Source organism: Ascaphus truei, chromosome 3 (genome assembly GCF_040206685.1).
Source record: "Ascaphus truei isolate aAscTru1 chromosome 3, aAscTru1.hap1, whole genome shotgun sequence".
NCBI classification, from domain to species: Eukaryota; Metazoa; Chordata; class Amphibia; order Anura; family Ascaphidae; genus Ascaphus; species Ascaphus truei.
The window spans coordinates 302208967-302236418 of NC_134485.1; the positions used below are offsets into that span (position 1 = coordinate 302208967).

The 27452-nt window shown below is 43.0% G+C and overlaps 1 protein-coding gene across 9 annotated transcripts in view; it reads left to right on the forward strand.

Annotated features, from left to right (window-relative positions):
• DIAPH3 (diaphanous related formin 3) overlaps positions 1-27452 on the forward strand; it is a 782005-nt gene that overhangs the window by 87455 nt on the left and 667098 nt on the right. For all 9 annotated transcript variants that reach the window (XR_012799927.1, XM_075591046.1, XM_075591039.1 and 6 more), the window contains exon 4: positions 27179-27283. Coding sequence is in view for 8 of the 9 variants with exons in the window: in XM_075591046.1 (XP_075447161.1) it covers positions 27179-27283 (105 nt within the window). In the remaining variant the exon portion in view is untranslated. The remainder of the gene's footprint in view (positions 1-27178; positions 27284-27452) is intronic.

Consider the following 27452-nt stretch of genomic DNA (forward strand, 5'->3'; position numbering starts at 1 on the left):
TATCGGTACCACATCATCTGGAAGGGAACGGAACATACTCCATTATGTTTATGGTTACAAAAGCATTAGGAGGAATCGGGTCAGTCCTGGATCTAAAATTCCTAAATCGGTATGTTCGCAGGGAACATTTCAAAATGGTGTCCGTAAAGTCGGTTATCAACATTCTAAGTCCTGGACATTTTATGGAAGCAATAGATTATAAAAGACGCGTATTTACAGATTTCCATTTGCTTCTCTCACCAACATTTTAAGGATCACCATTCAAGAGGGAATCAAGGGCCTTGCTTTTCGACAAACATCCGCACCCAGATTATTCATAAATGTTATGGTAGTGGTGGCAGCAGCGATCAGGGAACAAGGTATATCTGTAATACCCTCTCTGGATGATTGGCTGCTGAAAGCAAGCTCACATCAACTCCTGGCAAATCACATCCAGTATGTACTGGAATTCCTCCGGGAGTTGGGCTGGGTCATCAATTGGGAGAAAAGCAAATTGAGACCAACACAAAACATTATTTTTCTAGGGCTACAATTCAATACCGTCCTCATAAGTTTTTTTTTTTTTTTTGGTCACTTAACAAAACATAAAATCTGATAAAAACACGTTGCATAACTCAGGACTATTTCAACCATATCGTTTTGTCAAGCAAGGAGTAGTAGGACTTATGTCAGTGTTCATAGAGGCAGTGCCATGGGCAAGATTGCACGTGTCCACTTCAGGCAGAAGTCCTAAGGGAGTGGGACGGAGACGCAAAATCCAGAGACAGTTCTCACCACAGACGGCAGTCAATTCAGATGGGGAGCACACTGGCAGAAACACATGATTCAAGGGCAATGGCATCATGCCATTAAACCTGCTAGAACCAAGGGCAGTATTCAAAGCGCTGGAAGCTTTCTAAGCACAGTTGAAAGAGAAATCTATCAGAATAGACAGACAACGTGCTAACAGCCAAATACATAAATTGCCAATGGGGTACAAGAAATTCAGCACTCATGAGAGAAGCCATGCGGATACTATCATGGGCAGAAAGGAACACACTCCTGATATTAGCAGTGCACATCAGGGAGAAAGGAAATATCTTGGCAGACTTCATCAGCCGTCAGGAAATTATTTCAATGAGTGGTCTCTTAGGGCGTTCCCCCCCCCATCCCCCCCCATCTCAAGTAGTTTGCAAATTGGGGTGTCTAGAGATCGATCTGATGACAAGTATGAGAAATGCAAAACTAAACAGATTCTGTTCCCTCTACCGGAAAGACTGTCCAGAACATCTAGACACAATAACGCTGAAGTGGGATTTCAGACTGGCTTATAGATTTCCTCCAATTCCGATGATTATGAGAGTCCTCAAAAAGATCAAGCAGGACTGCGATGGTGGTGGCGATAATGCCATATTGGCCCAGAAGGGCTTGGTTTACAGACTTGTTGATCTATCAGCAGAGCCATGCTGGATATTACCATGTAGGGGGGCCTTCTGTCTCCAGGTGCAGTACACCACACCAACATATAAAAAAATAAAATTGACAGCCTAGAAGCTGATAATGAAGAAACAAACAGTATCTTCATCTGTGATAGAGATCTTGTTACACTCCAGGTTGCCTTCAAAATGTACACAAATTTTGAAAATGTTCAGTAAATGGTGCAGAACAAGTGTTAGCCGTCCAGAAACCCATTGACGTGATTCTAATTTTGCAACCAATTGAACATAGGCCTCTGATGGAGATTCATCATTCAGAACATTGGAATCAGAGATGCAATTCCAGCATTGGATTTTAATATGGTACTAAAAGTTCTGTGATACACCATTTGAACCCTTACAGGAGGCAGACCTGAGTAAGTTGTTCTCAAAGATGGTGTTCTTAATCACAGTGGCGAGTTTGTGAGATACAGGACCTTTCAATAAAGGAGCCGTATATGGTAATTCATGAAGACATACATAGCTTCTCCATTTTGGCTTTATTTTTGTTAAATTAATCATGACACAGTGTAATATGTCATGTGTTGTTCATCTCAGGTTGTATTTACCTAATTTTAAGACCTGCTAAGGAACAGATGATTGTTATGTCCTGATACAGTATGTAAAGCCATGGAATTCAAAGAGGATGTTCTTTCTTTTTCACACAACTGTAAGTTGGATGTATAAGCATCCCAAGAAGCAGCCTTTGGTAGAAATGTTTTACAGCGAATGTGCAGGATTTGTCTACCTGCGACTGCGCATGTCAAAGACTTTATTCAGGTGTAACGATGACTTTTAATTTACCACCTATATAAGGGACAATTCGGGACACTACCCCTATACCCCTGAAGAAGGAAGCAGCGCTTCTGAAACGCGTAGGGTGGTCTTACTGTCTATACTGCCATTTTTACTTATCCCCATCGTGGCTTGCTGAATACGAATCTGCTGTTGCAGTTCATTTGATTTTGTATTCCAACTTTGGCGAATCTGCTGCTGTGGATCCCTGGCTAAGAACGCATTCGGAGTAACGTGTCAAGGGGGGCGCTCTGCCCGAAAACGCCAGCTGATGCGTGGGACGCTGACCACAAACAGGATCACTGCAACCAGCGGTTCCAGGCCACAGATAAGAGGGGATACTCTCTAAATTATCCACTGCCTGCCCTTACCATCCGTCTGGTGAGTAGGCATTTTAACCATTGCGGCTATACCTTCAGTCTGACTTATTCCATGTCATATTTTGTGTTTAATTTTTCAATGTCCTTTAATTAAATGTTTATGTAATTTTTTCACCTGTCTGACATCTCAGTTGCTTGTTATATGTTTTGTGTGTCATGTTCACCTTACAGTATTATGCTATGTATTTCATTTGTTTTCTTTAAGCACCTATTTCACCATTTGGAGATATCCTGAGATCTGCACATCTACCAGTCCTGGTTATATATATCCTTTTTTCTTGTTAATTAATGCTTGGCGCCATAGATAACGATTCTTTGTTATTTTAGAAATGTTTTACAGGGTGTAATTAATTTTTTGTTTGGTTTCCCTCCCTCCTGTTGCCGTAATAAATCCTATGGTGGTGCCAGATGGACGGAAAAGAAAGATGACATTTAGCTTACTGGAAATGAAATTTCTCTCCGTCCATCAGTCAGCGCACAGCTTTCCCTTCCCTCATATTGGTAAACATAAATTCATGTTGAAGGGCTCATGTGTGAAAATGCATTTACCTAACCATGTATCACTGTGAATACCACTGCACAGGTAAAGGGGGAGGTGCACTATATAATGGGCACGTGCCAGTTTGATCCTGTCCTACCTCAGGAGGTGGAGCTTACAACCCATAGTGCTGTCTGATGAACTGAAGGCAATTAGATTTTCTGTAAAGCTACATTTTATCTTTTGATCCCATGTCGTATAACAAAATGAGTAATTTGGTTGCTTTTTTTTTTTTTTAATAATAAAAAATTATTGTCGGTCAAGAAACTCCATTTCAGCAGGTACCTACACTAAATGCATAATATTTCCTATTGTCTTGTGGTCTGAAAATTGTGAAATATGTGAAAGAACCTAAAGGGGTTAAATGAATAAAGCAGAAATCAAATTGCCTTGGTATTAGGAAGGACAAATTGTGAGAGCACAAGCTCTTTGGTGAAACATGGTCACACACTCGCCACCTTCTCAGTTTGAATTTCACATTGAAGTGTTTTATATCCATTTGCTAATTAGAGAATTGGCACAGAGCTCAGAACCTAACTATACAAATTATGTAGAGCTTGCTTTGACTGGGGTAGCTTGCTTAATCATCTGTATTTGTTTTCCATAAATGTATGGCCAATTATCTTTTCCTAGCCGCATACTCCATAAAGATATTGAATTATATAGTGATACTGATACATTGTTATAGGGTTAGATCTGAGCTCACCTAATTCTGTTTTAATAAATAGTTGTTTTTTTTTTGTTGGCCCCTCCTCCTAGATTTTGAGCTCTGTGCCAATTCTCCAGTTAGTAAATCGGTATGAAACACTGCAATGTGATGTTCACTATAGGAGAGAAGGTGTTGAGTGTGACACAATCACACGTCACTACTTTGTGCACTGAATGTTTTCTTCATAATGCTAAGGGAATTGTATTTCTGTTTTTTCGCCAGTTTTACTTGCAGAGCATGCGTGCTTCATTCATTTAACCCTTTAGACACGTTCCCATATTTCAAGATGTGAAGTCCACAAGACGGTAAGAAATATTATGCATTTAGTGTAGGTACCTGCTTAAATGGACTTTACTTTGACTGGGTTAGCAGGCTTAATCATTTTTTGATCAACAGATGTAACTGAGTGACTCCTTTGTTACAAGACTTAAGATAAAAATGTAGAATCTCACTGATAAATTGCAAGCCATTTTAGGAGGAGCACAGGATTTTTGTATTTATTTTGTATACTATGACGCAACACATTTCAAGTGTCAAAAATAAATTATTAATGTGAATTGAAGTGCTATGTGACTTATACCAAAAGAGAATTCACATCCAATACGACTGTTAAGTACATTACTATGTATTTGATCAACTTTATTTTTTCATAAGTATGGTTATTTAGTTCAATTCTTTGGCCAAAACATTTTAAGCCTGCGACCATTTCGGCAAGTCCTACACTACCAATATTATATAGTCTTATGTATTTATTCCACTACACAGAAAGAGGAAACAAAACACTGCAGCACACACAGCATGGGATGTGTGACGTATGCAGTGCCCAAGGGTTAACTTTTAAGAAGCACTATAAGTGCTCTGTATGAGCTCAAATTAATGTACTAAATGTGTTATGGATGTACCATTGGGCTCTTGTCTTTTGTTGTACACTGTACATTAGATCACTATCACAGTAGCTCTCCAATATATACACACACACACACACACACACACACACACACACACACACACACACACACACACACACACACACACACACACACACACACACACACGGTTTGGGTTTTGAGCTTGCTAGCTCTGTATACTTGGTGAAATATGTTTAGTAAGGCTCAATAGATTGAGATTAACAAAAGATTCACTTTTTTTTATTTATTTTTTAGAAGGGCTACAACCTCACTGTTGGCTTATCAATTTGTCCAATAGTAAATGCTTCCCAATATCTGGCATTTGTGCAAGTTTGTGTTTCAAAGGTCGCACAGGGTATTTCTACTGTCGGCAAGAGGATTATGACTGGAAAAACAAGTTTGCAAGTCCAACATCTGACCAAAATAGGACACACTATCAGTTTGCCATTGATAATTAAAACCTTACCTTGTGCAAGGCTGCAAATGAGACTCTCCAAAAGCTTTCCTAAAGATGATGGAACTGGTCCAACACTTAGAAATAGCAGTATGCCCTAAGAATTTTACTTATTCGGTGGCATAGGAAAATCAGATCACAGGGTGCCTTTCAAGATCCTTTCTTGATTTCCATATTGATAGATGCACGCTTCAAGAGTTTGCATGTTCCTCAAATTGAATCTACCTATATGTTTGCTTGTAAGGAGGGCAGAGTGATTGTTCGTCTTTCTTTATGGGAATGGCAGTTAAGATCAATGTTAAATAGTATAGAGATTATTAACTATTTACACAGGTTGAATAAGAAGCGCCTTTCTGTGCAGGAACAAATGTATGGAATATTCAGAAGTAGGAGTGGGATAGTGTCAGGGAGTTCAGAGGACCACTGCCCTCTAATCCGAAAATACTACAACTTTATATTCGCACCGTTACAGTTGCACTTTTTAAAGAAAATTACATTAATTTTAAGAAGCCCATATACCTTTCGGTGTTTAGAACATAAATTCAGTAAATTGTTTCTTTTGGTCCCAAGGCCTCTCTGCCATTATTTATCCAGTCTAGAATCTCTTGAAATCTGACACGGTACCAGTACTTAGTTTAAGCCATCATGGCCACTGGGAATGAGATACTATACGTTAGGAGCAGTAATAACTAGCAGTTTTCAGATTCATTTGTTGTAGGTTTTAAATACATAATGTATAATCTTGAAAGGCGTTGGGATTCAGTATCTGATTCTAAACCTATAAATGGTATACCCAGAGACTTTTAATTAAATTGTAGAGGAACAAAAACAGACAAATATCCCACTTACTGTGCAAATCATAGACCCGTCCGTCTTAGTAATTATGAATGTAAAATCATTGCTAGAATCACAGCCAGAGTAGACTTAAATGCCATTTTTCAAATGATACATTCTGACAATGTTAGATTTATGAAAGGAAGAGTGAGTTCTAAGAAAATTATGTGCTATTCATTATATGAACAACCTAACTGAACCATTGTTGGCACGGACCTTTGATAATGAAGACTTATTTGACAGGATAGAATATGATCTATGCTTTACCATTCTTTGAATGTCGTACGATATTCAAAACTATAGTAGTCCTATATTGTAACTCATCAAGAGCTTAATGAACTTCTCCCTCTCCTCCCTCTCCTCTCTCTCTTCACTCTGCTATAGACTGACAACCTGGTCAGGAACTACAACTCTGCTCTACCCTTCCCTCTTGATCTACATGCCACTCTTTCTTTCTGCCGTTCTTGCCCTGCTAACCACAAACATTGGCTAAATTGCCACACGCATGCTGCGTTCCTGCACGCGTTCGTCTGAACGCGTCTGGTGGAAATCTCACACACTCGCAGACTTCCTTTTACTACAAATGTATCCTATCCCATTTCAGCTCTGCCCTCTCGCAGACTTAACAAACACACTTTCTTTGCTAATCAATACGCAGAAGTCTAACCCACGTTGACTCTTCTGTCTTTGACTCTCTCCTTAGACCACAGTCTGTTACCTGTTTTTCTTCCTCCATTTCACCTCACATTAATCACCTCTTTCTAACTTTCCTCCTACCTTCCTCAACTCTCTTTCCGCTGTCTGAGGATGTCACTACTTATCTCCTCCCTCTTGAACCCATTCCCTCCCATCTCCTCAAACCTCTGGCTCCTACGCTAATCACTACGCTCACACACATTTTAAACTCCCCCCTCTACTCTGATACCTATCCCTTGAAACATGCAACAGTTATACCCTTACTCAAAAACAGCAAGCTTGACCCTTCCTGTCTCTAACTATCGTCCTGTATCCCTTCTGCTTTTTGCCTATAAACTCCTTGGACGCCTTGTATTCTCTCACTTGCTCCATTTTCTCACCTCCTATTCACTCCTAGATCCTCTACAATCTGGCTTCCACACTGCTCACTCCACTGAAACAGCCCTCACTAAAATAATTAATGACCTCCATGCTGCAAAAGACAAAGGTCATTAAACTCTGCTAATATTACTCAACCTCTCTGCAGCCTTTTGATAATGTGGATCACCCTCTTCTTCACATTCTCCATACTTTTGATATCCGTAACAAAGCTTTATCGTGGATTTCCTCTTACCTCTCCCATCATACTTTGTGTCTCGTTTGCGAACACCTCCTCCTATATCGATCTCTCTGTGGGGTTACCCCAGGGGTCTGTCCTGGGACCTCTTCTCTTTTCTCTTTACTCTAGGTGACCGTATGACATCTCTTGGGTTCAAATATCACCTCTATGCTGACCTTACACCTGCTGTACAGACCAATCTCTGAATGTCTCTCAACTATATCATCCTGAAAGGCCCTCCGCTGACTCAAACGTAACATGACTTAACAGACTTGAGATGTTCCATAAAAGGTTCTTTTAATTTTTGTAAAATCATAGTAATTGATAACTTTACCTGAAGTTGGTTATAGTGCATCTGGTGGCCTATAGTATGTGTGAAGTCAATATATGGAAAGGTTTAGGAACGTTTTGGGATTTTTTAAAATTAAATCTTGTAAATGGATCTCTTGACTTTGTTTCATGGGTTAGTTCTTCGATCATATCAAAGATCTGACACGTCTCAGTACTGTCTGCTTGGAGGGGGCGTTTATTTTTTTCCATGCTGCGGCTACCGAGCAGCGAGCTGCTGTGAGGACGTGGCTTATCATTTTGTTCTCTTGGGGTTGTAGATCCTCTATTGGTTTAGCCAGCACCAGGACCAGTGGGTCCACCTCTATCTCTAGCCCCAGGAGCTCTCGTATCATTGTTTGTATCATGATCCAGAACCCCTGAATTTTTGGGCAATTCCACCAGATATGAGCCATGTCTCCTTTTTGCCCACATCCTCTCCAACACAAATCTGAGGACCCGGGGAAAATCTGGCTCAACCTATTTGGGGTTAGGTACCAATGAAACAGAATTTTGTATATATTTTCTTTTATAGTTGTGCAAATTGATGTTTTAGAGGCTGCTTCCCAGATATCCTCCCAGTCATCTCTGTCTAAGTCTAGGTTTAAGTCTTCTGCCCATTTTAGTCAGTAAAAGATTTTAATGTTCAGATCCATCTGGAAATTGTGTATTAGAGAATAGTGTAGAATTTTAAATAAAATGTTGGCTAAAACAGTGTGCTTCAGATTGATATATTTAGTAATTGCATTTTCATCAACCTAGTTGGAAGCAATGTATGAAAATTCAAATCCGACCAGGGGCCACATTTACCAAGCAGTGGTACTAAATCAGACACTGTCCTGTAAATATAGACTTTTATGCCAATTCAAGTGAATATGCGGCAAGATATCTTTGGGCACGGAAGGTATTTTATGGAGTATCACTGCTTACTATGGCCTGTTATCGCCCATTTACTTGAATGGGGCCACAAAGTGTCTTTCGGCACAGAAGGTGTTTTATGGTATATCGCTTCTTACAAACTATGGGCGCATATCTCTAACAAACATTGCACAGAAAAAGGGTTGTAACTCCATCTCACTTGGTGTGCATCTACACAGGCAGGTTAGATGTAAGTAGATGACCCTTCTCATTTTGAACTTAGTGTTATCATGAAATAGATGACATAAAGAGCTTAAAAAAAAGACTTCCAAGCATTTGCTTACCATGGAGGTTTTTTTTTTAAGAATATGCAGAAAGACTGTTGGTGATGCAGCTGTCAATCACCACTTTGCTTTCCGAAGTCTTACAGCACTATGCCTCGTCGTGATTGACGGGTGCATCACTGGTACATCCGAACGCTCTGTTCTTCCCCTGCCAGGCCAAGAAGTCATTTGTCAAGCCCCGGTGATATGAATTATGTAAACGTTTTGTAAAATGAACAAAAAAGAATTAAAGAAGCATATTCAAGTGGGAGAAAGCAAACGTGTAGCTGTTTTCACTCCAAGGATGGAGAACATTTTGGGGGCTATGTATTGGGCTGCAAAGACAATACATTCTATTACTTTTAATAGTAGTTTTCCTTTCATTAACACATCTGATGGAATGTTTTTACTCTCGACATTTCCTCCGTTTTTCTGTTTATCTGACAGTCTGAAGGCCTGTATCCACTATGCTCTTAAACTGCTTATTTTCTCTTGCAATCTCGTCTTCATCTGAGGGAAGATCATTTAACAAATTGGCCAAGGGCATAATGACGCAGAGATTTATGTAGCACCTTCAATACATTAAATGCCAGTGCCACTAAAAATGACATTGCAGATATTCTACTATGGCAACATTCAAGAGTGGACACTCATTCTATGGAACTGAAATCTTGCTAACATCTTACCTACTTTTTAATGATTACTGAAGTGTTGAGAGAGAATGTTTTGGTCAAATTGATAATTATTCCAGTTTAATTGAGGGATTTAATTGTTTGTGACTCATTGGAGTATCTTATTGATACCAAATTACTGTAGTATTGATAAAGTCCAATAGTTCAAATGACATTCATATCCAAATGCATTTTCCTTGGCTACATTTCGGCTGTGATGCAAAGTTAGTTGGCAAAGTGTTTGTGGCAGCAGTAAATGCTAGAAGCAAGAAAACTTTCTATGCACAAGGTATACTGCAGTGCCTGGGGCATGCTTTTTGGGAGTTTTGCATGATTTATAATGTCGTGCCTTAGCATGCTATATTCTCTGTACCTTTTCTTCAACAAGATGTACATAAGAGAGTATTGTGGTTCAGGTATTGTGAACAGTACTACATCTTTAAGGTACTAGTCACCCCTTCCCCCCCCCCCCCCTCAGTCTCTCCAATTGACCTAAAATTAGTGTGTGTGAGGGTGGTTCATTGCAGTTTTAATAACTTGTTTTGTATAAAACCCACAGCCTGCAGTATTAAGTGTCAACAGGGCAACCTCTGCTGTTTGTTTAACTTGTTCCACACCAACAGGCAGCATATAGCATTTTTTTTAAAAAGACATCAGAGTCTTCACAGAGAAGCTCAGGATAATTTTTTTCTGATGTCTCTTTGAAGTCCTGTGATGTCACAAAGTGTGAGCGGTTTACCATTTGTAAATTTGGATTTGGGGCTAAATTTGTAGGAATAAAGAAAAAAGGTGTAATCCCCCTTGCATGAAGTCCCAATTGAATAGTGCCTTAGATGTGTTCATGCTTAGCATAGTTCAATGTGCCTAAATTTCACCTAATTAATGAATTCATTTTCCTGTAAACTGTATGATGCATTACATTTTTAACTGAACTTGACTTAATTGGAAAAACTGAAAGCAGACACAAACATAAGGTGGTGGTAAGGCAGCAGCACAATTTTATTAAACTAGCCTAACAATACAAAAAACAAACCATTACAGCGAAGGAGAAACTCTTGACATGGTTTTCTTGTCATGGGAAGAGAGGCAGGAAGCTCTTCCTATCTCCCCACCATTGGAGACGCATTGTTTTGCCAGAGTTTTCCTTTGCTCATATACGTTCCCCCAGTGCAGGGGTGCGTAAACTGGTGGGCTCGAGATTTTCAGAGGGTGGCGCGGTGGTTACAGACGCCCCACATTTCCCCAAAGGCATTTCAATTAAATGCCGGGGTGAGGCCTCTGTAACTTACCTTTGGCTTCCAGCTAAGCGTCGTCATGGTAACCCTGTGCCAATGACCCTATGGCAACACGATGTCAGAAGCCGGATGGGTTGTGTGCACGAGCAGGGGAGGACAGCAAGCAGGGGAGGAAAGTTTGCAAACCCATGCCTTATTGCACCAACCCTCATTACTATTTCTATGTCAAGGTCGAACTGGTATCGCACCTTTTATTTGTGAGTCTCAAACATTACATAATGAATTTAACCGCTTGCCTCCCAGCCTGGAACCTAAACTACCATCACAATCAAACCAACAATATAACCATTCCTGAGACCTTGCTCAGATATAACCCACGAACAATAATTAACACTTACAACCTTGTGGTGTGACAAATAAACCACTTAATTTAAAAATATATATAAAAATAACAAACATAAATTACTGGGAGGGAAGGATGCGAATTTTGAACCAGTTGTCACAGGCCTTCATGGTCATGTGACACGGGAGAATGAAACATGCAGGGAAATACTGGCAACCCATACCGGGTATCTCAGGAAATGGGGGGTCCCCGGGGCTTAAATTAACGCAGTTCAGCTCTGGAGACCCCTTGCTTCAATACTAGGTCATTCAAATAAAAGCAGCTTTATTACCTTCGCGGGTAGCAGCTATGGTAATGAAGGGGTTAAACCAAACTACCTGATTTGTTAGCGGTAGAGGGTGTGGGTGAAGGGGGTATAGTTGCTCTTGAGTGGTTAGGCGTACTGGGAAGGTTGAGGGAGGGGCTAACCCCTTAATGAAGGGGTTAATCCCTATCACTACCCACCCGATAGGCCTAACTACCCACCCTGGGGCAACTGCCCCCTTCACCCACCCAATCTATCCCCCCGTCCCCATTAAAAATAAAACATTACCAAGCCAGCATATAGTATATAAAAGTTGTACTTAACCCTGTCAGGATGAAGGCCATCTGTGTCTTCAGTGGGCACCGACGGGGGGAAAAATAAAAAGAATTGGCTTGTAACCCTGTAATCACTGAAGTGGTTATTATCCATGATAATAATTAAAGGGTTTATCCCGCTGCCTAACCACCTTTCCCGGGGAAACTACTCCTACCCCCTACCCCTTTACCGATTTGTCATTGTGGCAAGCTGTGCCCACAATGGGGGCAATGAATGGGCAACCTAAAAAAAAAAATCACTAAAAAAATACATTACAATTAAATAAAAACAAACATTTACCAAAAAATGCATTGATTGTCAATGTGGTTATCTATACTGTCATGTCACGTGACCGGGATGTTTAAACGCACAGAAGATACTCGCACCCCATACTGGGGCCTGTAACTCTGGAAGCAGGGTGTCCCAGGGGCTGAAATTAATGTGGTTCATCTCCGGAGACCCCCTGCTTCAATAATAGGTCATTCAAATAAAAGCCGTGCGAGAGCCTGTTAAAGGTACGCAGAGAGAGGGATTGGTTCTATCTACTCTCACTGCGCGTCTCTTACAGACAGATGCATCCCGGTAGGATTCGCATAGCGGGAGTCCTATTCAGAATCGGGGAACCCCGCTGTGTTAATCCTGATCAGCCATTAGTCTGATCGTGGGGATTCACGAGCACGCGGTGCCAGGACTGTACTCGTGGCAGAATTCGTGCAGACTACGCGACCAACCATTGCACTAGATCTGCATGTTTCCACCGTCTAAATGGAGAGGCAGTGTCTAAGTTGTAACTAGGTGTATGGGTAACGTAATGTTTTACGTAACATTTAAGCAGCGGACTTACAAGTGCTGCAGACATTAAAGGCACATTGTACTGGGATCTTGGTAAACTTAACATGGCAAAAACAGAGCTCCTCATATTTCCTCCCAAACCTGGCCCTATTTCCTCCTTCCACACTACTGTTGGAAGTACTATTATTCACCCAGTAGTCCAAGCACACTGCCTAGGGGTCACACTCGACTCCTCTCTCACATTCTCTTCTGACATTCAAAAGGTAGCAAAAAACTGTCGTATTTTTTCCTCCGCAATATTGCCAAGACACGCCCTTTCCTCTGTTGCTCGACTGCAAAAACTTTGACACAGACCCTCATTCTCTCCCTTCTAGACTACTGTAACCTCCTGCTGTCCGGCCTTCCTGCCTCTCACCTGTCTCCCCTACAATCTATCCTAAACGCTGCTGCTAGAATCACTCTACTATTTCCTAAACTTGTCTCAGCGTCTCCCCTGCTGAAGTCCCTCTCCTGGCTTCCTATCAAATCCAGTACCACACACTCAATTCTCCTCCTCACTTTTAAAGCGTTACACTCTTCTGCTCCTCCTTACATCTCAACCCTAATTTCTCGCTACACACCATCCCGACTCTTGTGTTCTGCTCAAGGATGTCTTCTCTCTATCCCCTTTTGTATCTAAAGCCCTCTCCCGCCTTTAACCTTTCTCACTGACTGCCCTGCACCTCTGGAATGCCCTTCCCCCCAATACCCGACTAACACCCTTTCTATCCACATTCAATACCCACCTCAAAACACCCCTGCTTAAGGAAGCATATGAGTAGCTCCATGGCTGATAATTAATACCTCATACATTAACCCTGGCCTCCTGCAGACACACTTACCAGAACGCCCTCCTACTGTCTCTGTACGTTCTTCCTACCAACAAATTAGATTGTAAGCTCTTTGGAGCAGGGACTTATTTTCCTAAATGTTACATTTATGTCTGAAGCACTTCTCCCCTTCATGTGTCATTTATATTATTTGTTATTTATATGATTGTCACGTATATATTACTGCTGTGAAGCGCTATGTACATTAATGGCGCTATATAAATAAAGACATACAATACAAATTATTTGCATCACTTTTTGGTTATGGTTTTGTTGGACATAATTATACCACAATATAAATCTGTATTATATATAATGTTCTGCCAGAAAAAAAAAATCATTTTTTCTCTCTGAAATTAATTCGTCCTTATTTGAATAACTTCTCTTCATGTGACTACCGTTCTGTACTTCAAGACACTTGAATGCAAACTCCCACATATCTATTCAAGTCATCAAAAAAAAAATATTTTGTTGTAGTTATCCTGCATAATATATGTTTTTCTGTTTGGAAATACAATGCTTAACGCTTAGGTGGTTAGTCCTTTAGAAAATGGGTTTTACAAGAACCCTCATTCTGTAGTTTTTTTTTCCTCCTACCTTTCTTACAGGCATGTGGACTTATGATGTGACAGTTTCGGGAGATATTTTAACGTATAAATTAGCATATAAATAGAAGTATTTCTGTTTGTCATGTTTAAATAGACCAAGGCAAAAGAATATTATTCATATTGACAAGTATTTTAAACATACTGTAATTTATAGAGAGGGAAATAAGCTTATGGCTGAAAGTTGACAGTGAGGAATGCAAGCTGCTAACTTGTCTAGTCTGGGCAGTTGTAGTACTTTGTTACATAAACACTTTATTTGCAAAACTTGCTATTGTATTTTGGTGTCACTTAATGTGAATTATTTATACACAGCCTTATTTTATGGCTGCAAGGATTCTGCTCGATCTGTGCCGAGTTTTGCTGTGGTTCGGGTTTTCCTGGTTGCCTTCCCTTTCTGCTCAGTTTGGCCATTTTGTGTACTGGCAGCCTGCTATATTAAGCTGCAGTTCCTAGTGGGAGTCGCAGAGCAAAGTTCTAACGTTTGCAGTTAATGTTGTCATCGCTGTCATGCCTTAGGCGGCGGTCCCAGTAACAGCCTGTGCGGCGTGCGCTGTGCGTGTAAGCACCGCCCCTCAATGGGGCTGGGCCCAGTACGTACCGTCACGCTGAAGGTGCAGCCACGCCGTGCTGCAAGGTTTTTTCCAACTCAATCAAATTGAGTTAAAACCTTGCGACGGAGGCGTGGCCACGCCCCCACCGCGGTTCACCCAATGAGGGCGAACCAGCCGTGTGACGTAATGGCCATGCCCCCGCAAATCCCCGACCACGCCCCCTCCCGTCGCAAGCTCCCTCTCTCCCCTCAGACCGCAGATCGCGGTTAGTTCCGGGCGCGCGTGTCACAGTTATGACTGGGACCGCAGCCTTAGGCTGCATCCACGCTGCCGCTGAGAGCACTCATGCTTGAGAGCGGTGATGTCACCAATTGATTTTAGTTGCAGTCAGCACGCTCAGCGGCAGCATGGACGCAGCCTTACCTTTTTGTCTGTTTGGATTCCCCTGTTGCTAACCCCAGACCGTGACCCTGACCTCACTGCTTTCTGCCTGCCCTGACCTCTGCCTGTTTACTGGACTATGGATACTCTTACAGGACTCGGTTCCAGGGCTCTGGTCGGTTATTCTGCATCCCTTCCTCAGCCCTGCGGGTCCACTTCCTGATTGGAGACGAGCACCGTCACAATGCCTTTCAGTAGAATCTTACAATATAAAATAATTTACCACCATCATTGCAATATTTTTCTTTATATCCAAAGTACAGATGTAGCAGACGTTATCGCACCCACTGGGGTGCGCCCGTGGGTGCATTAACACGTTAGCCCCAGCCCCCTTACTTTTTTTTTTTTTTTTGCACGCACCTATCTCTCACAATGGTGTCTGCTCCCGAAATGGGACATTTGGTTGTGGCTTTTTCGCCGTGGCAAAATCACTGCCGGCGGTTTGCTGCAGACGGACCCTCCGCCACAGCCGATCCGCCGCTTGTATCCCCACCACCGGTCGCTTTGACGGTTTTATTACGGTTTAGGGTTGGGGGTTAATTTAAGGGTTTTGGGGGTAAGGGATTTAGGGCAGGGGTTTAGGCACTTACCTTAGCAGCAAAGTGGCTGGCGGTGTGAGTAGGGGCAAAGCGCCGGCGGTCATTTGTTTGCGGCAAGAGCGACTGCTACATCTGTATGTCTAAGTTCTTGGTAAGCTTTTGTTTGCCAAAATTATGTATATTGTTATACTATGTATTATGTACTGCTTTAGTATTGATCACTCGATGTGTTGTTTTATCATTGTATATTTTATATTTGCTATATCCTGATATTAGGATTTTTAATGGATTCCAATGCTGTTACTGCACCATCCCCTATGTATGAAGCATGTAACTTTATAATATGTATTAGTATATTTCTGGGATGTATCCACATCTTCATAGTCATATTGATGGGTTCAGACCCACCACTTCCCTTGAACTCACTTTTAATATATTTTTAATATATACATATATATATTTTTATACATAAAATAATATTAAAGTTTTTTAAACAAGTTTTTTTAAATATATTTTTCAGATGTTTGTATATTTTGTATACCTCGTATCCACTCCTTACCTCAAAGTCCCAGTTCATACAAATATATAATGTGACCATTATTTATATTTGTTGTATTTGCACAGTGTATCATACTATTAGAGTATTTCCTCAAATATCTATCTGGTTGTTTATTCCACTTTTTAAATTGATCATGTGAATACATCTAACCATGTTCTCAGATAGCTATAGGTCTCATGGCAGCATTTCATAGGTTAATAATACCGGCAATTAACTAGGGTATATAAGGTTAAGCATGAAGGGGGGGTTCCATACTCCTGACGAAGCCAGCCATTCTATTGGCGAAACGCGTAGAGTGGACCCGCCTAGGAAGTGAGAGGATTGGTGCTGCGAGCTGTCAATCCTGTGCCGGACCGGAAGTGACGCGACGGAGTTGATCGTGCCCACTGGAAGTGACGTATCGCGCCGGAGACACTGCTGGAGGTGATCCCCACACTGCATGGTGAAGAGGGAACCACGGAAAGCCTGTGACAAAGCCATTTCGGGACGTCGGCGGTGCGGTGAGCTGCGGCAACCATCCTTAACACTCCTATTCACTTATTAAGTGATAAACGCTAATATTGTATTTTAACCTTGTAAGTGCACATTTTTTAGCAATTCATTAAATTACCTTTATACCATTGATCTGCACCATGGAGGTTTTTCTATATCTTTCCATGTACATGTGCACCTGATATCCAAGTCCTAGCTGCTTCCTGTCTGTGTCCTGAAAGACTCACCAGACTCCACCTATCCCGCCACTGTCTTTATCCTACTGACATCTTGTGAGTAGGCAGCACATAAGAGCCAAGCTTCAAATATAGTTTAACCATTGCACTTTATTGTCTGCACTTAGTGTGTTTTTTCCTGTTGTTTTTTCCCACATGCTCCCCCTGGGTTGAGAGAAAGCAATACAACATGTATTACATAACGTAATCTCTTATTTTGGTTATCATCTTTCATCCACAACAGGGGTGTGCAAACATTTCTGTTTTTTTTTTACCTTAAAAAAATTATATATATATTTCAATTTGGTAATTATGTTGTTAATTTGATGTAATGTAGAAATATGTTTAGTTATAGCTACAAGCACTACCAAAGCAGCAGTAATTTCACTTACATTACATAGGATACATGGGTTGGAGTTCTCCAGGGTCACACTACATTTTTGAAGTTTTCCGCAATTATTAATGTCTGAAAAGTATTGTTGTAGAATATCAAGCCTGTACACTTAATATACAAAAATTATAACTTTGGTATTTTAATTCAGTCCATTGATTTTCCTAATTAGCTAACCCTGCATTTCTCTGATTTCCCTAATTAGCTAACCCTGCATTTCTCAGAGTATGTTTACGGACTATGCACTTCTTTAACCCAGGCTGTGTAATATGGCAGGCATAAGCTTATAGGGGTCCATGTAAGAATGGACAAGAAGTAAAGAGGGTCATGCTCATTTGCATGTTATTACCCAGAATCCCTGGCTGCAGTGAAAGAATTGTATGTTAAGAGATAATAAGAAAAAGCAGGGTTATGGACTGGTCTGTGACATGTGAATGCTCACAAGTCAAATTTTTATTTGCTGTACGTGGAGTTTATCACCTTTATTCACCATAACTGCTTTTTTCTTTAGAAATTAATTACAAATTCTATTTCTTCAAGGCTTCTGAATGGGGGTAGAATTTGTAAATTAAGTATTTTACTTTACCTATATTCCTCCCTACCCGTATCGGAAAATGTGTGTGTGTGTGTGTGTGTGTGTGTGTGTGTGTGTGTGTGTGTGTGTGTGTGTATAAATATATATATAGCTCAAATGGAAATATTACTGTATGCTCATTTGCATGTCTTAGACAGGTCTGCAACCTGCCTTTCACCATTATCACCCAGCGCACAGCGCTTACACTGCAGCAAGGGATTATGGGAAATGACATGCAGATGAGCACACAATGTGTCACCTTTTGCCTGGTATATACATACACATGGAGCCCATTTAAGCAGATACATCGCCGTTCACACAGATTTTAAGCACAGCATGGGACTAGCAAAGCAAGTCAAACCACTCACAGACATGTTTCAACCTTGATTGGTATCATCAGTGTGAGGTTGGTTTATACTTGCTTTGCAATATTTCTAGGCTGGGTAGGTTTACCACACATTTTCAATTATGGTGGCTGAAAAAGACAACAAAAAACCTCCACCGTTGGCATATAGCCAATAAAGAATATCAGTTGTGAGTACATTCACATGTCTTAGACAGGTCTGCGCCCCTACCTTTCAACCATTATCACCTAGCACAGGGGGGCGCGAACTTTTTTCCCTGCGCCCCCCTGCCGACGGTCTCCTCACTCCCGCGCCCCACCTCACCCCCACTTACCTCCGCTCCGGCGGCATGACGTTACGTTGCCATAGCAACGTGACGTCACATGACCTCACGTCACGTTGCCATGGCGACGCGGGAAGGAAGCTGTCGGAGCCAAGGTAAGTAAAGGCTTACAGAGGCCCTGCAGCTCCCCCGGCACTTAATTTAAGTGCCTTCGGGAAGCACGCGGGGCCTCTGTAAACCCCGCCCCCCCCAGCAGTCATTCTCGTGCCCCCCTCCTGGGGGTCGCGCCCCCCAGTTTGCGCACCGCTGACCTAGCATACAGTGCTCCCACTGGGAAATGACATGCAAATGAGCACACAATATGTCACCTTTTGCCTGGAATATCCATACACATGGAGCCCATTTAAGCAGGTATATATATGTGTGTGTGTGTGTGTGTGTGTGTGTGTGTGTGTGTGTGTGTGTGTGTGTATATATGTTGAAGGATAGGGGGTTCTGCCTTTATTCACAAAGTTTTGTTGAAAATAATGGGACACAGACAAAGGGAGTAGCCAGAGGAAATCCAGCTCCTCCCAGGTCTCAGCTCACTGTGTGTACAAACTAATTTTCCAAAAATATTTACAAACACTTAGATATGTACTTGGGTAAGAAACACATCAGTCACCCAGATTTAAACATTTTAGATTTTTACACAAATTTTTTTTGTTAGCATGTGGCACTGCCTCCTTAAATGGCAACAAAAATAGCTACTTGACTGCTGCTGCTTTATGTAACTGTTGATTTGTGACTTTGGCTGCGCTTATAGTGCTGGCGACTGACGTTGCACAAGTACATTCAGTCCGTCGCTGGTGCCCATAGAGGGTCACGATTGCTGGCAGTCAAAGGATTTTGACTTTTTCGGCGACCGCTGCGTGACGTGAGTGGTTCAGCCAATGAGGGTGGACCACTCACGGCCACGCTTCCGCCCCGCCCTCTGGTCGCCCCCTCTCCTCCTGCACTATAAGCAGGAATCGCTATTACAACGGCGACAGTTGACGTCATGTGTAGCCGGTTGCATAGCCAGCACTATAAGTGCAGCCTTTTTCTACATATTCACTTTTCTATTGTACTATTTTGATGTAGCTGCTAATACAACAAAAAGTGGACATGCACTAGTTTGATAAATTCCCTCCAACTATACATATTTAGCAGCTAAACAACGTGTTTTTGGGGGGCACTTAAAAAGGTACTTATAAAGAGGCAATCTGCGCAGCACTTACCTTTATTGAAAACTAATTACCTAAGCTGCTGATCAATCAGTTCTCCCATAATCGATCAGCAAATTCCTGCTTCCCACGGCTCACTAAATGTCTGCTTTTCAGTTTGAAGCAATCCTTCAGTCAGTGTAACTCAGCAGCTACAATGTTTTCTTAAAGTACAAATATAACATTAGCTATTGTTACAGTTTGCAGCTCAAACGGCTGGGAATATTGGCAACACATTATCACAAACAGGAAAGTGTTACAAAGATCTTGCACTGCTGGGGTAGTGTGTTAAAACCTGTAATAGAAATCAAAGCTTGCTCCGTTTATTAAAACGTAAAAATGGCTTTAAGAGTTGAATAATAAAAAAATGTAGTAAGTATTATCTAATACTCCAGAACTAATTTGTTTAAAAACCAAACAACAACAACAAACCCACGTGGGATAATTACATGATCTGCTCCTTTAAACAGAATGATTTCGGTGTGTGGTTAACTGCATACTAAGAGTAATTGCTTAGAGGTAGGTACATCTATCTACCATGAGCAGAGGAACTACAGTGGTACCTATTCTGTTTGCAAAATGTTGGATGGTCTTTTTATAAAACATTTTACAATTTGCTCATCTTATTTGCAAAAAAAACCTAGCTTGAAGTTCACTGAAAAACAAATGAGTACACAATCTGTGTACAAATTGTCAATCTAATCAATTCTCTAAGGTAGATGATATACATTTGGATTAAGTATTGATTCCACTGAACCTTGTTAAATGAGTGTGCATTGTTTTGATATTGGAATGCAATCTCCAATGTTGCAAACAGCAAACCGCTCACGTACATAATGACCTTTTCCAAAATCTGCTCTGTCCTCAAATGTAAAATTCTTTCCTTTTAGTTGCTTGTTGATGGATGAAAACAAACAAAATTGAACTTGATAAAGACTCGCTGCAGAGACATTACATGGCTTCAAGTTCACACATTTTTGAGTAATAAATTAGAAAAAGGGTATGTGCATGCCAAAAATAATAAAACATTTTTTAAGACAAGTGTAACGGTATCGGTGAATGGGCATTTTTTAGTCTGCAAATCATACAATTCCAAGGCATGTTGATATAAATTTATTTCCTTGGTTGCCATTGCATTTTGGACAATGTTTATTATATCTTACTGACAGTATACCCTGTACCAGGGATAGAAAAAGCAAAATTTTGCTGTGCTGGCAGTGCTGACTGACCTATCACTGCTGAAACTGGCATATCATGCTTCACTAATGCAGCTTTAGTCGGACTCAAGGCGGGTTGGGGAGCAAGGCACGTAGCATCAGGACTCTCGCTGCAAGGGAGGGGAGGCAGCAAGGTTGAAGCACTCTGTGTGGGTGGGTGGGGAAGAGTTTGTGGGTGTGTTAAGGGGGCGTGTATAAGTGTCACCGGGAGGGGGTGTACGTGGAGGGGGAGTGTCATGGGGGGGTGTCATGGAGGGGGGCGCGTGTATGGGTGTGTCACAAGGCGGCATGTGTTGGATGTCACGGAGGGGGGGTGGCTCATGTATGGGTGTGTCACGGGAGTGGCGCATGTATGGGTGCGTCACAGAGGAGGGGAGGTGCATGTATGTGTGTGTCATGGAGGGGGCATGCATATGGATGTCATGGAGGGGGGCGCGTGTATGGATGTCACGTGGGGGTGTTACAGAGGGGGTGTGTGTATGGGTGTGTCACGGAGGGGTGCAGCGGGTATGGGTGTGTCATGGAGGGGCGCGGTGTGTATGGGTGTGCTAAGTAAGGGCGCAGCGTCTGGGTGTGTCACGGGAGGGGGTGCGGCACACTTGGGTGTCACAGGAGGGGGTGCGGGCGTGTATAGGTGGATCATGGGGGGACGCATGTATGAGTGGATCACGGGGGGAGGTGTGTGGGTCTCGGTGGGGGTGCTTGTATGGGTGGGTCACGGGGGTGTGACACACGGGTTGGTGTGTACTCGAGTCATGACGTAGTGTTGTTGAGTGTCGGTGTGTGTCACAGATCTAATGGACAACAGAGCCGCTGACAGGTGGGGACCCAGAACATGACTCATGGCTGAAAACGCTATCTCTTAAATATTTTGGCTATTTCCTAAGTATTTTATATTTTTGCCCTTCCCTTTTTTTGTCTGCCCTTTTGTGCCCTGCAAGCAGATACACGAGATACAGATAATTTAAAAATTATATATAGTGATACACAACATCAATGCAATGTATGTGTTCTACTTGTCTTGCATAAATACCAACTATAGTAGTGGCAAATGTGTGCCCTGGAGATCTTAAGGAGGCATATTGCATGACAAACAATAGTATTACTCAAGTTCATTCAGGCCTGCTGTACATTTACTTAGCTGTGTGATTCCATACATCACTTTCCAGCAGCAGAAAGCCCTGTACGGCCTCTTTACTTGCACTCAGTTCTGTCTTATGGAATAGTGCTGCTTCGTAAACATTGGCCTTTGTGTTTAAAAATATAGTAAGTGTGTGTGGACAATTATAGGGGGAGTAACATTTAGTGCTCGGTTTAATAGCAATGGATATATATATATATATATATAGTGTTTACCACAACAGTGCTTCAAATTTGTAGAAAGAGAATAATCGGTCAGTGAATTGGTTAAATGGAGATGGTGCCTGGTGGTTAGTAATTAAAACAGGGGAGAAGAGAGATGTGAGGGGGGGGGGGGGGGGGAGAAGAGAGCGAGATGAGGGGGGAGCAGAGAGATGTGAGGGGGGGGGGGGGGCAGAAGAGAGCGAGATGAGGGGGAGAAGAGAGACGTGAGGGGGGGGGGGGGGAGAAGAGAGATGTGGGGGGGGGGAGGAGAAAAGAGCGAGATGAGGGGGGGGGGAGAAGAGCGAGATGAGGGGGGGGAGAAGAGCGAGATGAGGGGGGGAGAAGAGCGAGATGAGGGGGGGAGAAGAGCGAGATGAGGGGGGGGAAGAGAGCGAGATGAGGGGTGGTAGGGGAGAAGAGAGCGAGATGAGGGGGGGTAGGGGAGAAGAGAGCGAGATGAGGGAGGGGGGGGAAAGAGAGCGAGATGAGGGGGGGGGAAAGAGAGCGAGATGAGGGGGGGAGAAGAGAGCGAGATGAGAGGGGAGAAGAGAGCGAGATGAGGGGGGGGGGGAAGAAGAGAGCGAGATGAGGGGGGGAGAAGAGCGAGATGAGGGGGGGGGGAGAAGAGAGCGAGATGAGGGTGGGGAAGAGCGAGATGAGGGGGGGGGGAGAAGAGCGAGATGAGGGGGGGGGAGAAGAGCGAGATGAGGGGGGGGAGAAGAGCGAGATGAGGGAGGGGGGGAGAAGAGCGAGATGAGGGGGGGAGAAGAGCGAGATGAGGGGGGGGGGAGAAGAGCGAGATGAGGGGGGGGAGAAGAGCGAGATGAGGGGGGGGGAGAAGAGCGAGATGAGGGGGGGGGAGAAGAGCGAGATGAGGGGGGGGAGAAGAGCGAGATGAGGGGGGGGAGAAGAGCGAGATGAGGGGGGGGAGAAGAGCGAGATGAGGGGGGGGAGAAGAGCGAGATGAGGGGGGGGAGAAGAGCGAGATGAGGGGGGGGAGAAGAGCGAGATGAGGGGGGGGGAGAAGAGAGCGAGATGAGGGGGGGGAGAAGAGAGCGAGATGAGGGGGGGGAGAAGAGAGCGAGATGAGGGGGGGGGAGAAGAGAGCGAGATGAGGGGGGGGGGAGAAGAGAGCGAGATGAGGGGGGGGAGAAGAGAGCGAGATGAGGGGGGGAGAAGAGAGCGAGATGAGGGGGGGGAGAAGAGAGCGAGATGAGGGGGGGGGGGAAGAGAGCGAGATGAGGGGGGGGGAGAAGAGAGCGAGATGAGGGGGGAAGAGAGCGAGGAGGGGGGGGGAGAAGAGAGTTGAGGGGGATTGAGAGGTGGAGGAGGGGAGAAGAGAGGAGAGGTAGGGAGGAGAAAGAGGTGATGGGGAGAGAGGTGGGGAGAAGTGGTTGAAGGGGAGAATGGGAAGAGAAGTTGGGGGACAGAGATTTTAACTACAAACTAAAAAGTGATTCCATACATCACTTTCCAGCAGCAGAAAGCCCTGTACGGCCTCTTTACTTGCACTCAGTTCTGTCTTATGGAATAGTGCTGCTTCGTAAACATTGGCCTTTGTGTTTAAAAATATAGTAAGTGTGTGTGGACAATTATAGGGGGAGTAACATTTAGTGCTCGGTTTAATAGCAATGGTTATATATATATATATATATATATATATATATATATATATATATATATATATATATATATATATATATATATATATATATATATATATATATATATATATATATATATATATATATATATATATATATATATATATAGTGTTTACCACAACAGTGCTTCAAATTTGTAGAAAGAGAATAATCGGTCAGTGAATTGGTTAAATGGAGATGGTGCCTGGTGGTTAGTAATTAAAACAGGGGAGAAGAGAGATGTGAGGGGGGGGGCAGAAGAGAGCGAGATGAGGGGGAGAAGAGAGACGTGAGGGGGGGGAGAAGAGAGATGTGGGGGGGGGGGGAGGAGAAAAGAGCGAGATGAGGGGGGGGGAGAAGAGCGAGATGAGGGGGGGAGAAGAGCGAGATGAGGGGGGGAGAAGAGCGAGATGAGGGGGGGAGAAGAGCGAGATGAGGTGGGGAGAAGAGCGAGATGAGGGGGGGAGAAGAGCGAGATGAGGGGGGGGGGGAAGAGAGCGAGATGAGGGGGGGTAGGGGAGAAGAGAGCGAGATGAGGGGGGGGGGAAGAGAGCGAGATGAGGGGGGGGGGGGAAAGAGAGCGAGATGAGGGGGGGAGAAGAGAGCGAGATGAGAGGGGAGGAGAAGAGAGCGAGATGGGGGGGGGGGAAGAGAGCGAGATGAGGGGGGGGGGGAGAAGAGCGAGATGAGGGGGGGAGAAGAGCGAGATGAGGGGGGGGGAGAAGAGCGAGATGAGGGGGGGGGGAGAAGAGCGAGATGAGGGGGGGGAGAAGAGCGAGATGAGGGGGGGGAGAAGAGCGAGATGAGGGGGGGGGGAGAAGAGAGCGAGATGAGGGGGGGGGAGAAAAAAGCGAGATGAGGGGGGGGGGGGGGAGAAGAGAGCGAGATGAGGGGGGGGGGGGGGAGAAGAGAGCGAGATGAGGGGGGGGAGAAGAGAGCGAGATGAGGGGGGGGGAAGAGAGCGAGATGGGGGGGGGGAAGAGAGCGAGATGAGGGGGGGGAGAAGAGAGCGAGATGAGGGGGGGAGAAGAGAGCAAGTTGATGGGGGGGAGAAGAGAGCGAGATGAGGGGGGGGGAGAAGAGAGCGAGGAGGGGGGGGAGAAGAGAGTTGAGGGGGATTGAGAGGTGGAGGAGAGGTAGGGAGGAGAAAGAGGTGATGGGGGAGAGAGGTGGGGAGAAGTGGTTGAAGGGGAGAATGGGAAGAGAAGTTGGGGGACAGAGATTTTAACTACAAACGAAAAAAATAAAAAATACGGATAAAAATTACCTTAGCAGAAGCTATACAAGTGGTGGAAGAAATATTACTTAGTTGCAAGTAACAAAGTTACAGTACTATTTGGGACCTGCCAGCTTCTGACAGTACTAGCAGCTGTGAGAGAGAGCCTGCATGTGCTGTGTGAGAGAGAGCCTGCGTGTGCTGTGTGAGAGAGCCTGCGTGTGTTGTGTGAGAGAGCCTGCGTGTGCTGCCGCGCTGTGAGAGGAAAGGAACAGAGATGCTGCGCTCTTCCTGCATCTTTGCAAGACGAGTTGGCAAGTTGCCAAAAATTCTAACCAATTAGAGAGCAGGGATTTCAGTAATGCCAGGAAATGTAATGCTTTAACCTACAATAAAACATAACCTCGTTCAAGTTAGAGATCATCTTGATGCAGTACATTTTACATTTAAGTATATTGCCTTATAAACCACAACCTGTTTCCACTTTGTTTAATGTCAGGCTTTTCATTCTTATATATATCAGATGCTATAGTGCAATTTACTTGCTGTAGTGTTCGTCAGCTTTTCCTTCAATAGTGTTCACGACTTGCCATTGCATTGGTGTTTTGGAGTCTTGGTTCGTCGATTTTGTGTGTAGTTTTTTCCCTCACACAATCAAGCCACATTGAGGCACATAGTGTATGCTTAAAGCACCATGGTGCCCTCCAAGCCTTTTGTGGGTGCCCAGCTACCGCAGTGCCGCGGACAGCTGCTGCATGCCAGTACTCACCGGAAGTCGGATCTAACTTTTGTATCCACAAACAGGACCGGCGCAGCACTGGACGCCTTCCCAAAGTGTGTGTGCGCGGACATTGGTTGGTGCCACGCCACTTTCTCCTGAACGCTCAAGTGAGCCCTTGGGCACAACTGTTTGGGGACACTGGCTTAAAGCAATGAAACTTGTTGGTTTAGATACAAATGGGTATTGGTTTTCACTGCCATGTGGCAAATCATGATGACAGTAAGGCCAACAACATATTGTACTCCATTCACCTTTGTAATGGTAAATAAAGTAAATGTTGAACAGAACAAACTTAATGTGTGGCCAATAAAAACTAGTGGGATATCCGCACGTGATGGTGATATGACAATGAATATTTACATTTAGAATATTCCTGTATGAGACAAATATTGAATGTTTTATTTAAGTGTTTCTTATTTTATCTGCATTATTTGAAATTTTATATAGATTATTGCAAATGTGAAACTGCAAAGCTTCAGTGCTGCGTACGTGAACAGTGGTGAGAAATTCTAGATAAAACAAAATGATCGGTAGAAGGGAGAAGAAACAGTCAAATTCTGGATCTGCATTTAAAATGGAGTTAATGGCAGTTATACTGCTTTTTCAAGTCTCCTTATGACCTGGCTCTGTCACTTTTATGAGTCCAACCAACCTAGATCTAACCAGCGGTGGGCATGTGTGTCATGTTAGCATGTCTTTGATAAGCTCTGACGTATCATTGATGTGAAACAGGTTTGGGGGACCCATAGGAGACATGTTAATACACACCTGCATTTCTTGAGTAAGGTTAAAAGTTTCATCTCGTTAAAGGGATAATGTTTTGGGTAAAGAAAATGTTTTTTTTCCCCCTTGGAATATATTCATTATTTATTCTAAGGTTTTTAGATGGGTATTGGACTAATATGTTTATGTATGTGTGTATAGATAATAGGTGTGTATTTATGCATATTGCAGTATTGGTATGTAAACTTTTCCAAACTTCATTGAAATGTGAGTAATTAGGTTGTTTTCTATATAACTAATCTGTTTCTAGCATGGTCTGCCATTCTTAAAGAAATCTTAGTTGCATCTGTCTAAATAAGTTATTGATTGAACTGTGTGATCGTGCCGATAGGTGCGCCGATAGGTGCGCTATTGCTGGGAATTTGCTGTCTTTCACTTAAATCTCCTTTTTGAAAAATGTCACCTTTAACATTACAGAAGCTAATAAAAGTGGCAAAGTGTGATATTTAGGTTACACATATATTTTTTAGGATGGATGATATAAAGGTGTAAATGATGGGAAATCTTATTCCATGTTTCTTGACTGGTCTTTATTTATTTATTACTATAGGAAGATATGAACTTAAATGAAGATCGAAAAGCACCTTTGAGAGAAAAAGACTTTGCTACCAAAAAAGAAATGGTCATGCAGTATATTAGCACTGCTTCAAAAGCTGTAAGTATACGGTTTCTAGATGCTCAATGTGATTGTGAGTAACAGTTCCGCTTTTTGGCACGTTCTAAAGATATTAAATGTTATCTCTGCAATAAATGGAAGAAGGGTTGTTTTTCTGTTAAACTTAATGAAAGTAGCATACATGGCAAGCATCTAAAACTAGTATTGA